At 34.0% G+C, this 16,376-nt stretch overlaps 1 protein-coding gene across 2 annotated transcripts; it reads left to right on the plus strand.

The window, feature by feature from the left end:
- Positions 1-631: 631 nt before the first annotated feature.
- On the plus strand, positions 632-15,705 carry LOC129798618 (acyl-CoA Delta-9 desaturase-like). 2 transcript variants are annotated; one of them, XM_055841847.1, is made up of 6 exons: positions 632-817; positions 1,461-1,843; positions 7,414-7,544; positions 7,641-7,846; positions 14,718-14,903; positions 14,972-15,705. In XM_055841847.1, the coding sequence occupies exons 2-6, from the start codon at positions 1,486-1,488 to the stop codon at positions 15,282-15,284; spliced, it is 1,194 nt and encodes a 397-aa protein (XP_055697822.1). In that variant the 5' UTR covers positions 632-817; positions 1,461-1,485; the 3' UTR covers positions 15,285-15,705. The 2 variants fall into 2 exon arrangements, with proteins under 2 accessions (XP_055697822.1, XP_055697821.1); XM_055841846.1 differs by lacking the exon at positions 632-817 and adding an exon at positions 931-1,275.
- The last annotated feature ends 671 nt before the right edge of the window (positions 15,706-16,376 follow it).

Genomic DNA, 16,376 nt, shown 5'->3' on the forward strand with positions numbered 1-16,376 from the left:
TTCTATATCATCGTGGGATTAAATCTATTCCGTTTGGGATTGGTCTAACACTACACATAGGGCAAAATTCAACACTGTTGTCCCTCACTTCAACACTTTTTTCTCATTATAATCTTATAGAATTCTCTGTGTAAGGCATTGTAGAATCAATTTTTTTATAATCTGCTTATAGTGTTCTTGGTTTCGTCTCCGTGACTACTAAAAGTAAAGTGGCGCTCTCATGAGACTTAACAGCTTCTGCAGGAATTTCACCACATAATTCTCCGTCTAAGACTTTTGAAGGTGTATTACAATGCTTATCAAATATTTTGTTCTGGAAAACAATCCATTTTTATACAGAGAAACTCATCAAGTGTAACATTGATACAACCAAAAGCTTCTTTTTACCCACATTTGTTTCACAGAAAAAATTTGAGTGTAAAATTGAGATCATAAAATGCTTATTTGATTGCAAGTTAAAGCACTAAGTTTCCAATAAATATGAAACCATGTTTCGAACCACGTTTAATGAAAGCTTTTCTCTCAGTGTAGTGGAAAACCATACGATTTGCACTGGTATTGGTGGAAAAAAATATTGTGATCTTTTCGAAATAATGTTGCAAATTTTCCAGCAAATGTTATAAGAAAGTTTATGCTGAATTGCACTTTGGGGTAGCAGCTCGAGCTAAATTAAATGTAGATTAATTAAAATTTGTCATTCATGTGGCAGTGTTCAAGTGTACAACAAGTGTCTAGAATTCTAAGTGTCCTCCACTTTCGCTGAGCCTTTAGGGTGGCAATCATCCAGGATATTGAGGAAGTTTAAATAAAAAAAAAGGTAAGAAAATGCCAAAGACCTCTAAATTGCGATTTTTTGAGGGGATTGACTTATTTCCTTGTTCTGAGATGCAACCTGGTGAGATATCATTCTCTCATTTTCCTAATCAGTATGCTGATAGAATAATTGATCCTCCGACCTCATAGTGTTAGCAAAAATCAAATAAAAACCGGTAGACCAAACACTAGTCACGAACGGATTGACCATTTGAAATTGAAGAGGAGGGATCGTCTTTATATAAAGACCATAGCAGCTATCTGTATGGTTTAGTCTTTTAAAAATTAACGATACACTCATGTATCAGAGGAGTTTCTCTGAAAATAAGCATCGTGAATCGTGATTGACTATTGATTGGCTCAGTGTATTTCTGTAATCTCCCTAGGAAAAGATTTTCTTTAATTGGAAAAAAAAACATAAAATCCAGCTGAAGGATATTAAGTCCATAAATAGGATACAAAGTACGTCAAGATCTAAATATAATGCAAGAGTAGTGTCCTCAAATGTGAATGAAATATCTTTGGAAAAATTACCATATTCGTGACTTTGAATAAAAAAAAATCTGTGGTTAAATATATTCTGCGAGTAAGCTCGTAAAAAATTAGTTCACAACAAATTAACAAAAATTCGTTTTTCTCCATCCCAGTCGAGGAGGATCACAAAACGTGACCATGACACAATTATCAACGATGACGATGATGGCAGGAACAACCGCCGATGGACACTATGCAAATGGATTAGCAAATGGTGACAAGAAAAGTGCTAATAAATTTTATGAAACAGTGAATGAAAGTGATGACACCTTCAATAATAATAATTACGAAGGTAAAAGCAAATTGAATAGCAAAAGTGATGAAAGTGATTATGATCCTAAAAGCAAGGAAGACAAGGATTATGTGTATTTCGGGATCAAATTCAAACAACCACTAAAATTAGTTAATGCTGTGTCGATCATTGGATTCCACCTCGTATCAATCTACGCTTTCTTAGTGAACTTCCGCTCTCCGCATTTCTACACTGTGCTCTGGGGTAAGTGAAAAATCTCTCAATGATATACTAAAAAAAATTACTCACCAATAGGATGTCCATAAAAATCATAATTTCAAGGCTCAAAGACTCACCCATAAGACGTAAGAAAAAACTACTCACCAAAAGTATCTTTTCCTGTATAAACAAAATTATTATTCATTCACCAAAAAATTCCCCATATCAAGATATTCTGCACAAAATCTAACATTTCGCAACAAACGAAGGATTTTCCATGATAATACTAAGCGTTTTGTAATTAATTGAAAAATAGAAAAAAATATATATTGTTGAATTATAGAGGTGTTGGAGTACCTATGATGATGAATATTTGGTAAAGTTAATGAGTTACATTAATTTTTGGAGGCTAGAGTTTCTCTGTATATTAATATCATTGCCACTTTGCGTTATGATTTCTTCACGATTTTTGTGGCAATTGTTTAATTAAAACAAACCACATCCCATCAAATTGTTGAGGTATTCAATTTTACGATACTGTGGTTATTTGAATAAGATAAACACACTCAATTGATTTATCTCATCAAATTTCCTCAAGCCCACAATTTAGTGTACATGACGAAATAGGTATCATAAGTCGCGCAATCTCAAGACAATCCGATTTATTTGAGAATATTGAATAATATTGCAATTCCAACCCAAAGAGCTTTTAGGGAAAAAGGGTCAAGGTACAACTAAAGCATCTTCTGTTTATAATTGCTCAGTATACTTAGTAAATGTAAAAGTAAATAGAACTTAAAAGCACCAAAAGAACTGAAATGGATTTTTAATTTGAATTCTTTTGTTAAACCGTTTTTTTTTTATAGGGGGAAGTGGGACACCTTTGAAAGTGGGGTACCTTTGAAATTGGTATTTTCACCTATTTTTAAATAAAATTGAGCCATATCGGTATATAATTCGACTGCACAAGCAGATTGAGAAGCTAAATTATATCACGATAACGCTCAATTTTATTTAAAAATAGGTGAAAAATACCAACTTCAAAGGTGGTCCACTTCCCCCTACGTGATCTGGGTGTCCATTTCTATCTTAGCATTTTTAAATACCTTAAGAAGAAATACTCAAAATTTTTTTCATCACTGGGAAAGAAAAAGCTCTTGATGCACTTTGTCAAGGGTGAAAAGGTTTTGACAAATTAACAGCCAAACTCATCTTTTTGACTAACTGTTCCATCCAAACCCTTTTACATGAACACTGAGAAAAATCAGAAAATTTTAAAATAACATTCCGATAGTGTTAAATTTACCCTTAGCCAGCGATTCGAAATCGGCAGAAATAATACTTTTTAAGGCGTTTTAAAGGTTAGAGTTACCCTTATGAAAAAAAACTTACCCTTAAAAAATTGTGAAATCAACATGGAAAATGTATATATATTTTTACATATAAAAAATGTACAAGTCGAATAAAAGTAAATTTCACCCTATTTTTTCTCAGTAAATGTCATAGGGGGAGGTGGGGCTACTTTGAGCTGTGGGGCTACATTGTTATATGATTTTTTCGCATATTTCTATATGAAGCTGGTCCTTACATTGTAAAAAAAAAGCCGACGTGAAACTAATTTTATCAATGGGGGACCGGAAATCATAGGAAGTGGAAAATCACTCAGGGAAAATGCATCAACTTTTTCCAGAGCTTTCGGCTCAGTGCCCAAGCTTTCATCAGTAAGTGATGAATAAAAACAAAGACTGGTTCCCTGATACCACGGAAATCCCGAGAAGAGAAAGGGAGATATAAAGTTTGTTATTACATAGAGTAGTGAAAATTGTTAAATTAGTAAGGAAGTGTCACCATTCTCTGCATATGGCCGGTCGAAATAAGTCTGATGACAAATTGAACGAAACTCAGAGAAGAACTTGAAGACTTGACCACTGATGAAGGTTGGTACACTCAACCAAAGCTCTCGAAAAAGTTGATGCATTTTCCCTGATGACTTTGTTACATATAAGATTAATATTAAGATTAATACTTTCTAAACTGCGAGAATGTCAAAAAAAAGATAGCAAGTGTTTTATCTTGCCTCTCACTCGCGTTTCACTCGAAAACTGACCGATTCACAGTTGGCACGCATGGAAAATTGCTCGATTTGCTTGTAATACAATTCAGAAAGCAATTAATACGATTCAGAAAACAATTAATACGAACAGTAATATTTTACTCATCGTATTACTCTACTAGAGTGTACTCTTTCTAACACACGTGATTTTCCATTTGAAATTTTGCATACTATACACCTCTCTTTCCGTCTTTTCTTACTCTTAGTATTAATCTTATATGTGACACCACGGTGAGTGACTTTCCACTTCCGTCGCTTTCCGGACCCCCATTGATAAAACTGGTCCTTACAATTATTTTATTTAGATCAACAATTCGTCGGTTGCCTCAGCAACTGTGCTAACTGCATCTGCTTTGTGTCTGCATTCATTGCAAACGCCGCGCAGCGATGCGTTGCTTACAACGAATGCTGACACAGAGCAAATGCAGTTAGCACAGTTGCTGAGGCAACCGACGAATTGTTTGATAAATTCACATTACATCATGTTAAAATCCTTCCTTTAGAAATAATGCAAAAAAAAATCGTATAACAATGTAGCCCCACAGCTCAAAGTAGTCCCACCTACCTGTACTTTTGACAAACTGCGATTGACAAATTTTTGACAAATTTTTGACAAACAGTATTAACAAACTTTGCGCTCCACCTTTGCACCTCTGCTTTTCGTAAGCTTTTCTTTAATTCCAGCACTTCTAGCACTTAAGTATGATATTTACTAATTAGACATAATAGCACGGATCAAAGAAGACCATCTCTAATTGCTAGAATTGCTAGAATTAAAAAAAATAGCTCATGAAAAGCAGGGTTGCAAAGTCATTCGTATGTGGAATATTAGTATTGGTAGGGAAACTTAACAACAAGGCTGGGATAACAAGTTTTTTCTCTCATAATTTAGCTCAACCAACCAAATGTAAAGCTCAGTTATTGTAATAACCAAGCGAGCACCAAATGCTAATACTGGCTTCAGACCTAAAATTGGCTTAATTGCTGTAAACTGTTAGGTTAGAAAAACCTATTAGGTTCTTCAAAAGCAATAAAATTGCTCGCTATTTAGGAGTTTGAGACCTTCGGGAACTGGACTAAACCTATAGTCTGAAGACCGCTTAACCGATTTCAATTCAGTTGAAAATATAAGTATTTTCAGATGAATTCTACTAACATTTAAACGACATCCGCTAGGCAGTGCCATTTATATACATTTGGTTAGCACTTTTTGTTCGGGGACTGCTGATCTGTTAGCATATTTTTGCTGATCAACTAAGCAAAAATATATTGAAAACACTGTTTTTTTCAGCTAACTGAGCTCACTGGGAAACTTCATTCCCTTTCAAAAAGCGGAGAAAAAGCCCAATTTCAAAGGTAAGGTAAAGTGCCCTCGAGTCGACCGGTTCCTAGACTTGGCCGGTGGTCAATATTTGAATGTTTTAATGGTGAATTTCTATGAAATTGTCACTGTTTCGTATTTATTTATGGAATAATTGACTTAATAATATTAGATCATAGGCCAAATATCAGTGCAAATATAAATGAATTGAATAAATAACTCTACCGGTAGAATTGAGGAACCGTTCGACTTGAGGGCACTTTACCTTACCCAAATTCAAAGGTGCCCTACTCCCCCTATTTTTTTTAAAAACTGCGCAGGAGTATTATCGTAATTAAAAATTTAATAATTTATTCGCTAAGAAAAATATCATAGAGAGCTTTTGCACACTATTTTTTTATTTTATTATATTTTTTAATGAATATTTTGTTGGATGTCGAATTCAAAAATTTAAGAGAAATATGTATTAATTATGAAGAAAAATACTAAAATATCAAGAAAAAATACTTAATACGTGTATCCTTTTTTTGCTTTGAAGATCACTAGCTCAAAGCATTGTTATTAATCATAAATAAAAATAAATAAATAAATAAATAAATAATTTAAAAAAAAAACATTTTATTCTAATAGCAATTGAAAACTATTAATGATTTTTCATATTATTATTAGATTTATTTTTGAATATCAATTAGATTTCTTCAATAAGAAAACTCTTGAATTTCCTTTAATTCCCTTTAGTGGACGAAAATTTAACTTTTTATTTACATTAAAATAATAATTTTGATTTTTAAAAGCTTTCTCAATAAGAAAAAAGTTAGTCCGTATCCTCTTATTTAAAAGAGGGTTTTTTTTACGATTTTTTAGATAAACATTCAATAAAATAGAAGGTATATTAATAGTCTTTGGATCGACTTATGGGAGGGTCCGTTATAAGGCCCAAGTCGCTATTTCTCACCGCTTGGTGAGTGAGAGATAGCTAGAGAGATCTAGAGCTTGAGACAGCCCGACGGACAGACGGACGTCATTTCTTAGAAATCATCTCAAACAAGAAGATGTGTTGACAAAAGTGGACCCCGTGTAGGGGGATTATACTGATTATACTGTTCTCTCTGTTGTGTTCGATCAGTAAAAAATATTCAAGACCAATCATCTATATTTCCCCATTTGCCTCAGCAGTTGTGCTAATTTTCATACAAAAATTGCTAATTTATATGACGAATAAGCTACAACAATGGGTGATACGAACCAATACGAACAATGATTTTGCAATTTTTTTTAATCTATTATCACCTCCAACTTATTTACAGTGGTACAGAGCCAAATAGGGACAGTACCTCTGAATCTATTATAGGCAATGAAGACTACATTTGCTATATAGAGATAAATATGTTTTCTTTGCTAAAAATATGAAAATGTTAATATATATTGATTTTAGCACAAAAGCTTTTTTTTGAAATCTTTTATTTTTTTTTACAAAAAATTTTATATTATATCTCTATTTAGCTCTGTTCCACTGTATGAAAACATATCTACCTTTTGAACTTTTGGCAATAATTTTCTTAAACAAAAGAGAGAAATGAACAACTTTGCAGCCCCTTGCTTAAAAGATATATCTATAACAAGATTCGTCATTTTACGTCATGGAATTTTAGATCGATAAATATTTAAATTTATTAAATTTAAGAGAACTTGTTAATATGAGAACAAAGATTATAAAGCAATGTCATGATTTTTTTTTATATTATTCTAATTCTAACGAAAAATGCATAGCGTGATTTCATTTCTAATAGGGCTAACAGATTAATGAGATAAGTCAAAGGTTAAGGATTAAAGTTCGGTTTTCTATCAGTTCTAAAATGTGTTAAAGGTTCTGTTTAATTCAAGAAGAACCCAAAACTGATATTGTGAACTTACCTCAATTCACGTATCATTACAAATATACTCGAGGAAAAATAAACAAGAAAAAAATTGTAACCAAAACATAATGCCCCTTGTTGCAATAGCAAAGTCAGAAATGACCTCAAAAACTCATTAAGGTTTTTCTGCAAACATCGCATCTTTTCGTACACGTAATAGTATAACATAAAATTCCATCAAAATGTATTTGTGTGCATCATTCATTTTGAGCATTGGAGTCTTTTGCAAGTGATGTACTAAGCTTCTTAATTTTAAACCCAACAGCCTTTCTTGTGGGTGGAATTGGTGGATTTGGGGTTACAGCAGGTGCCCATAGGCTCTGGAGTCATAGATCGTACAAGGCAAAAACTCAACTCAGAGTAATCTTAGCTCTCTGTTTCTCAGTTGCCGGGCAGGTAAGATGATTGTAGATTAGATTAAATGACTAAATTCATAAATATTCTGACATGTCGATAAATATGCAAATAACTTTCATTCATTCATCTCATTAGAATACGTTATTCGACTGGACGCGCGACCACCGGGTGCACCATAAATTCTCCGAAACGGACGCAGATCCTCACAATTCCAACCGAGGCTTCTTCTTTGCCCATGTGGGATGGCTCATGATGAAGAAACATCCCGATGTCATCCGAAAGGGCAACCAGGTGGACATGAGTGATATTCTTGCTGATCCTGTGGTGCAATGGCACCAAAAGTAAGTGTGACAAATGCATTGACATCGTCAGCATTAATGCAATTAACACGGTGATGCTAATCTGACAAAAGGGTCACCAATATTGAAACCAAAAACATAAATTAATTGTTTATGATCATATCTTCATGCAACAATCGCATGCATTGTACGAAATATGTGGAGGTGTTCCTTGAAATAGCTCTTGCACAATGTCGTTAACGCTTAACCACCAAAAGACCTCATGAAGATTATACGAAAATTACCCCACTCTTCATTAATTTATTGCAAATGATCATGTTAGTCAAAAATCAATGTCAACGTACTGCAAAGTGCACAGAAGTTCCAATGAACGACAGAAAAAAAACCAAAATACCTTTCATAGTAAAATCATCGACAATTGCAAGATTGAACCCCTTGAAAAAAAAGCTCATTCATCAAATATCATTATCTTCAATTTAGACCTTGACTTCTAAGTCTTCATCACATTGACCACAAAGGTGAAACATATATATTAATTGAATAATCTTTCCATGCCCCTCGCTGAATAATCTCACAATAAATTATTGTAAATATCAAGAATAAATCCATAGGGCCATAGCATTTTCATACTTCCTTCTATTCGAATAAGTTTTGCATAAATTAGCAATAAAATCCCCCCTCCCTCCCCCAAGAAAAGAAATTTGAACAAAATCGTAAATCAAAGTACTGATCAATAGGTAAGGCTCCATATCAATATCAGTATCCTCCGATAGCTGATGGTGATCGAGGCTTTGGTCACGTAGCCTCTTCCGAAAAAAAAGACAAATCCGCGCAAAAGCTCGCATAAATAAGCCAAAGTCACGAAGCTTCTGAATGAATTTTCCCAGTACTAACTAGTATTCCCCATTTCCAAGAAATTCAGCGACTTAGCGAAGAAATTATACACAGCAGGGATTTTCCATATAGGTTCATCAGCATCCACGTGAAAAGAGTCACTAACACACAATCCAATTTATATACATATCTAGTCATAAATGTGTCATATAAATTACATATCACACCAAATAAAATAAATTAGCATTATTTTCTTACAAAATTTGCCAATATTTAGCATAATTTTGAATTAATATCAATGATCATGCTACAGCGCACCTTCAATGTCATTATTGCATCAAATCGGTGAGAGTGATCCCATAATTTATTATCAAGATCAATGGAATAGCAGTCAATGTTGCTATAACCTAATGCTCTTCCTTCTGAAATTTTAATGCCAGTAAGAGATAACTCATTTATACAAATTATTAGTGAACGATACCGATCTTGTGATACATCAACTATTCTTGTTTATCATGAGTAGGGGAGACTGGGGCAAAACTTGTCAAAACGCATATTTAATTCTTTCACGAGCTCTGAGAAAACTTAAACGTTTTATAATGAGCATATACTTATAGGAAATTTACTGCTCTACAACATTGCAGAAGACTATTTTCCTCTATCTCGAAAGAAATGTGATTTTCGAATCATTTTCTAAAAGTCAATTTTGTGGAGATTTTCAAAATTTCTGGGGCAAATTTTGTCAGTCTTCGGATAATTTGTTTCGTTTTACTCTCGCAAACGTTAAAAATATTAAAAATAGACATATTTTTATAGGAAATTTATTCCTCTACAACTTTATCCAAGATAATTTTTCTCTATCCTTAACGAAAAATGTGCTTAAATTGAATTAATCAGTATGGAAATTTTCTGTAAGCCAAATATTCCAAAAATAGGGCTCAAAATTTCATTATTTTTTTTTTTATTTTACATAATCCTTCCTCGAATTGCTTGAAACTTTGCAAGTTTAAAAAGGTTCATAAAGGCTATCTATAATAAAAATTTCAAGCCACAGTCCCTTTTATTTTAGAAAATAGGGATTATTGAAATTTTCGTTTTGACAAATTTTGCCCCAGTCTCCCTATACATCTTCAACGTTTTGGTCAAAATATCTGCATTTTGCAGTATGTTCAAAGGCTTGTACTAGAGGCAGATAGTATTTACAAAATATACGTACAGTATTTCCGATAGGATTCAGATCTTCCGGTATTCGTCAGGGGCAGCATCTCTTCCTCAATCAAAAACTCAAAATTTTTCTCCAAAAATCTTCCTCAGACCCGTGCCAAGGGTCGAAAGCTTTGGAGAAAAATTTTGAGTGTTTCATTGAGGAAGAGAATCTGCCCCTAACGAACACCGGAAGATCTGAATACTTTACTTTACTCTCTTTACTTTATTCGAATACTTCATATTAAAACTTCCCAAATACTTGCAATTTTCGTATTCAAAATTTAACCCATTTAGGATTTTGGAGTGTCGGGTTTTTGGCTACTGAGATCTTGGCTCTGTGGAATTTTGACCCTTCCGAAATTTTTACTCATTCGAACTTTCGTCTCTTCGCGATTTCGCCCTATTCCGGATTACTATTGGGAATTTTGGCGTTCAGAATTTGGATTTCGGGATTCTGGGCTTTCGTGAATTCAGGATCTTTGAGGATTTGGGCACATTCGGGATATCGACCCATTCGGAATTTTGACCTATTAGGATTTCGGCGCTGTCCGGTTTTGGCCTCACTTTCAATTTTGGCTCTTTTGGATTTCGACCTTTTTCGGATTATGAATATTCCGGATTTTTACTATTCGAGTTTTTGACATTCGAGATTTTTACTTTCGGGATTTCGATTCTTCCGGTAGTCCAATCTTGCTGGATTTTTACTCATTCAGAATTTTGCTTTTTCGGGGTTTCAACACAGTCGTAACTTTGCTCTTCGCGATTTTGATTCAGTCGAGATCTCAGCTAATTAATTATTTCGGGCCTTTCGGGAACCAAATCCGGATTTTGTCTATTCCGGATTTTGACTATTGATAATATTGGCGTTCAGGATTTTGGCTTTTGTGAATTTAGGATCTTTGGGGATTTGGACCTTTTTGGGATATCGACACATTTGGAATTTTATCTGTTCGGGATTTTGACCCATTAGGACTTCAGCCTTTCCCGATTTTGCCTTCACTTGGAATTTTGGCTCTTCGGGGTTTCGACCTATTTCGGATTATGGATATTCCGGATTTTTACTATTCGAGATTTTCACTTTCAGGATTTCGATTCTTCCGGTAGTCCAATCTTGCTGGATTTTTACCCATTCAGAATTTTGCCTTTTCGGGGTTTCAACGCAGTCGTAACTTTGCTCTTCGCGATTTTGACCCATTCGAGATCTCAGCTACACGAGATTTTGGCTCTTCCTCTATTTCGGGCCTTTCGGGATTTCAGCCCATTCAGAATTTTGATTCTTCGGGATATTGACCAAATCCGGATTTTGTCTATTCCGGATTTTGACTATTGAGAATTTTGGCGTTGAGGATTTTGGCTTTCGGGATTTTGGGCTCTTGTGAATTTAGGATCTTTGGGGATTGGGGCCCTTTCGGGATATCAACACATTTGGAATTTTATGTCTTCGGGATTTTGACCCATTAGGACTTCGGCCCTTTCCGATTTTGACTCCACTTGGAATTTTGGCTCTTCGGGGTTTTGACCTATTTCGAATTTTGGCTATTCTGGATTTTTATTATTTGAATTTTTAGCGTTCGAGATTTTGATTTTCCGGATTTCGATTCTTCTAGTAGTCCAATCATTTTGGATTTCGACCCATTCAGAATTTTGCCCTTTCGGGATTTCAACTCATTCGAACTTTTGACTCTTCGAGATACTGATCGAGGTCGGATGTTGCCTATTCGGGATTTTGACTATATGGTATTTCGTCTATCGGGACTTTCGCCCTTCCGAGATTTCGATCCCTTCAGAATTTTGTTTGAATTTAAATGCTTTAGATATAGGCTTTTGTAAATTTTACCCTTTTTTTGAATTTCGATCTTTTAAGGATTTTGGCTTTTCAGGCTTTAGACCCATTCGGACTTTCAGCTTTCAGGATTATAATATGTATTATTCACCTCTTGATTAAATTCAATTAAATAAATCAATCTCTAAATTATCATTCTTGAAAAAAAAATTCCACTTTAGTACTGTGTAACATTCAAAAAAGAAAAAAAAAGTACCAAACTTGAATTGGACTGAATTAGAAGTACATTTCCTTAACTTTATCATCAATAGGACAACGGAAATTTTTGAAACCCCAAAAACAAATTTTATAAATTTTACGATTCTTAACTCTTTCGCGTCTTTAGGGTCATATATGACCCGGGGAAAAAAGTTTCTTTTTGGCTATTTACATTAATTGAAATCTAACTGGAGTCTTGAGAAAATGAGCCAAGAATCTTACATCCTTCTATTATGATGTCGTGCACGAACAGATAGATTTCAATTAATGTAAATACCCAAAAAAAAACTTTTTTCCCCGAGTCATGACATTACCCTAAAGACGCGAAAGAGTTAAACGTCTTTTTTAAATGTGTTTTTGCCTTTTATAAATTTAATTTATTTTCAACAAATGATTCTGAAAAAATGTCTAGTGATATTTTTTAATTAAATAAAATATTTAAAATCGAATTTTGAATTGAGATATCTATTCAGAAAGCAAATGGACAAGATTTAAAACACTTTTTAAAGGGAAATAATAATTAGAATTTCACCATAAAAAAATTCTTACAAATTAAAAAAATATGTATCAATTTTTATATATTTTTCTGAAAACGACTATTTCAAAATAAAAAAAAATTGAAATACTATATGTAAAGGGACAGATAATCCTAACCGGCTTATGTAGGTGAGATTCTTAACGTGAGCTAACTCGGAATGCATGCAAGTTCGATTTAGAGCTGAAGTTGGGGGACGCCATTCAGTTATCTTGAATCAAATTCGTGAAATTATACAAATTTTGTATTTAAACCAAAATATCAAGGATTTGGATGAACTGACAGAAAAGTGTTATATGGGTGAAATGTAGACCAGAATGTTCTCTATAATTTTCCCATAGAACATGATCTTATCGATTACTCAGAAGCCAAGATAATCGAGGTTTTTTGTTTCTTAACTCGTTTTTTCATCCAGAGTGCCCCAAGTAGTCATTTGTTGAACTTCAACTATATCAAAGAATTGTTGTATTTTGCGGGACTTTCCATTTAAACCCCTATTTTAAGTGTCTTGGTGGAGTAGAGGCAGTCAAATTGGCATCTGAGTGATTTCAAAGCGTTATTATTGGAAAAATCAATTTTTTCACACTTAAACGGCAAAATCGGAGTGATAGCGTAGTCTGAGTGGAAAATGATGTATGGACGAAATGTAGAGACAAATGTGCTCTACAATTATGTTGAAGTAATCATCAAAATCAGTTCAGCGACAGTCGAGATAATTGAGGTTATGTGATATTGAAATTGGTTTTCGACTGTGGCGCCCCTGGTGTTGGTCCCACGAAGTTCAAATATTCTAGAAAGTTGTAGCATTTGGTGAGATCTTTCGTTTAAGCCCTCATTCATCAAAATCGGTCACATAGAACCGGAGATATGATTTTTTGAATTTCGTGAACTTTGACCCCTCATATCTCCGGTTCTATTGAAACCACAGCGCACATACGCACCATTTTGGAAACGTCCTAGACTGGACTACAACATACTAAAATTTCATTAACTTGCACAATGCCGTTTTAGAGAAAAGTGACTTTGAATTTCGATGAATTTTGACGCTATCGCAGCGCCACCTGTGGTGACTTTTTGAACTTCCATCTGAAAGTGCTCATTGAGACGAAACCAAAAAGGTAAAATATATGTCGCTATGTTAATTAGAACCGGAGATAGAGGCCGGTCAATGTTTGAACTTTGACCCCTTATAGCTCGGGTCAGGAGTTATGGATCGACTTAAGGTTTTTTTTGTTTGATAGGTATAATCAACGGCTACAACATACTAAAATTTCAGCCCGATGCACAATGGAATTTTTGAGTTATTTAACTTTTAAGATTTAAAAATTTTCTTTTTAAAAAAAGCGCCCCTAGCGGTGGTTTTATGAACTTGCGATGTTAGAAGGGGAAGTGGCATTTCACGAGAGCTTTCCAAAAAGCCCTCACTTTTTAAATTCTGACAATTAGAACTGGAGTTATGGCCATTTTAAGAAATTTTTTTTGGACCCTTATAGCTCGGGTCAGAGGGGTCGGGGGACCTTAAGTTTGGTATTGATGGAAAGCTCTAAGGCCCAGCTATAACATACTAAAATTTGAGCCCGCTCGATGCCATAGGGGCGGATCTATTGAGAAAACAAAAAAAGGGGGGTCTTCAAAATGGCGGAAGGAGGGGTGGGGGGTGGGGGGTCAATGCACCAAGTTGCAATTTTCACCCGATATATAACCTTTGCCGAAAACCGCAAGTCGATATCTTTTTTAGTTTAGGAGCTATTAAGCTCCAAAGAGCGGCCGGCCGGCCGGCCGGCCGGCCGGCCGGCCGGGAACGTAAATTAGCCACATATATATTCGTGATCAGGAAGTGCTGAAACACGTTTTGGCCAAGTTTGAGCGCGATCGGACGACATGAAATTTTGTTAGGATTATAGTAGGTGAGATTGTTAAGAATCTCACCTAATATTATATTTATTATTATTGTTATTATTACTTTATTTAATCACAATAATAGGGTCATCCCTTTTACAATTGTGATAATTAAAACAAAAATCAGAAAAAAGAGGAACATAAAAAATAGAGAATGACAAGAATTCAGAATTAGGAGTGTTCAAGAAACAAACAAATTTCAAAGAATTGTAAGAGCTCTTTTGGAGAAATTTGCTTAGTGCATTACATTAATGATAAAATATGCATATATTAGATTAATCGTATTAATTTATGATAAGTGAATTCAAAAATAAATTTTGTTCATTAATTAGTTCCTTACTAATATGGAAAAATGTTTTTTTTTTATTAATTTGCTTATTTTATTTTATTCGATACAGATACTTCGTGCCTCTGAAACTTCTCCTTTGCTTCGTGATCCCATCCGTTGTTCCTGTCTACACATGGAATGAGGAATGGATGATTTCCATCTTCACTCTTTCTTTTATCCGCTATGTCCTGCAACTCAATTTCACCTGGCTAGTTAACAGTGCAGCTCACATGTGGGGAAATAAGCCCTATGACAGGTATTATCAAAAATCTTATCACGAGTCTTTGGCTCTAAGATAACCATTTGCCTTTCTTCTTCTCTAAGGAAAATCAATCCATCTGAGAACTTGGGAGTGTCAATCGTCGCAATGGGCGAAGGTTGGCACAATTATCATCATACTTTCCCCTGGGACTACAAAGCAGCTGAAATCGGAGATTTCCGGTACAATCTCACCACTACAATTCTGAATCTCTTCGCTAAGATCGGATGGGCTTACGATCTGAAGGAGCCCTCAAAGGAACTCATTCGCAAGACCATCGAGCGCAGTGGAGATGGTAGTCATCTTAAACATGGTTTTAGGGCAATGCCAGAGGAAGTTCCCATGGAGGCCGATGAAAATTCGAATTTAGTAGAATAGGAAATTTTGAAATGCCTTTGAAGCATAAGATCAAAGCACAAAACCAGATAATCCTATCTTTTTTGAATCTGTTCTAATCTTAGTTGTTAGATCAAATATTTCTATCTACCGGCAGTTGGAAGTTTTAAAGCCCTGCAGTAAATATTGTAAATTTAATTAAGGGATTTGTATATTTATATAGCTTTTATATAGATTATTTTACAAATATGTACATCAAACTAGTGAATAACTTCATATTAGATTTTTTTTAAAAAACAAGGATTTTAAGTGGCTGTGTTATGCCTGCAATTGTTTAAGGTTTTACCATTAGTAAAATACAATTTCCAGTACATTTAATACTTGTAAAGTTAGTGGCATTTTACACATGGTTAGATTGTAATATGAATTGGAGACTAAATAAAAAAAAATATTTGAAAAATTAGAACCTTTGGTGATATTTGCTTTATATCCTGTCTTCGAAATCTTCGGGTCAAAAGCCCGCTTTGAAATTTTCCATCTTATTAGCTACAAAATATGAATTTTTGATGAAATTCCCATACAATTTTGATACTAATGGACTCATATTTCAAACAATTCTTCGACTCTACCAGAAAGACTCTTTCAAAAGATCATTCTCATCATAAAATTATATAATCTATCCTGAGAATTTCGATACTGGCATATAATAAGTTATTCTATTAATAATCAAATCATCCCCAAACTCCAGGAGCAAGGTAAATCCGGTAAGTCAATGATACGTCAGATGAATAAATTATGTAATAAATACAATAAATCCACTGCTTAAAAATCAGTTTGAATTTAAATTTTTGCAGAAGAATTTCATCATTGTGCTTCGGATTGTATCAAGTTTTTGAAATATTCAATTATGTAGATTAAACATGAACTTGAAAATTTTAAATTCAGCATCTAAAGTCATGTAATAGACAAATATTTAATATATAATGACTTGTATATCACATTATAAATTGATTGTATGAATATTTAATTTAATGAAGAAAAAAATCATCAATGCCATAAATTTGAACGCAATAATTCAACGTTAACTTGGTATTTTATTTGATAAATGGACATTTTTCAACATTGGGTAAACCT

The sequence above is a fragment of the Phlebotomus papatasi genome, chromosome 1 (assembly GCF_024763615.1).
Source record: "Phlebotomus papatasi isolate M1 chromosome 1, Ppap_2.1, whole genome shotgun sequence".
Classification (NCBI taxonomy): domain Eukaryota; kingdom Metazoa; phylum Arthropoda; class Insecta; order Diptera; family Psychodidae; genus Phlebotomus; species Phlebotomus papatasi.

What these genes read in the sequence shown, in the direction of transcription:
- LOC129798618 (XM_055841847.1), top strand. Translation starts at nt 1,486, where the DNA reads ATGACACAATTATCAACGATGACGATGATGGCAGGAACAACCGCCGAT. An exon ending in GTTTCTCAGTTGCCGGGCAG is followed by an intron (nt 7,545 to 7,640) that starts GTAAGATGATTG and finishes TCATCTCATTAG; the next exon opens with AATACGTTATTCGACTGGAC. An exon ending in GGAAATAAGCCCTATGACAG is followed by an intron (nt 14,904 to 14,971) that starts GTATTATCAAAA and finishes TTCTTCTCTAAG; the next exon opens with GAAAATCAATCCATCTGAGA.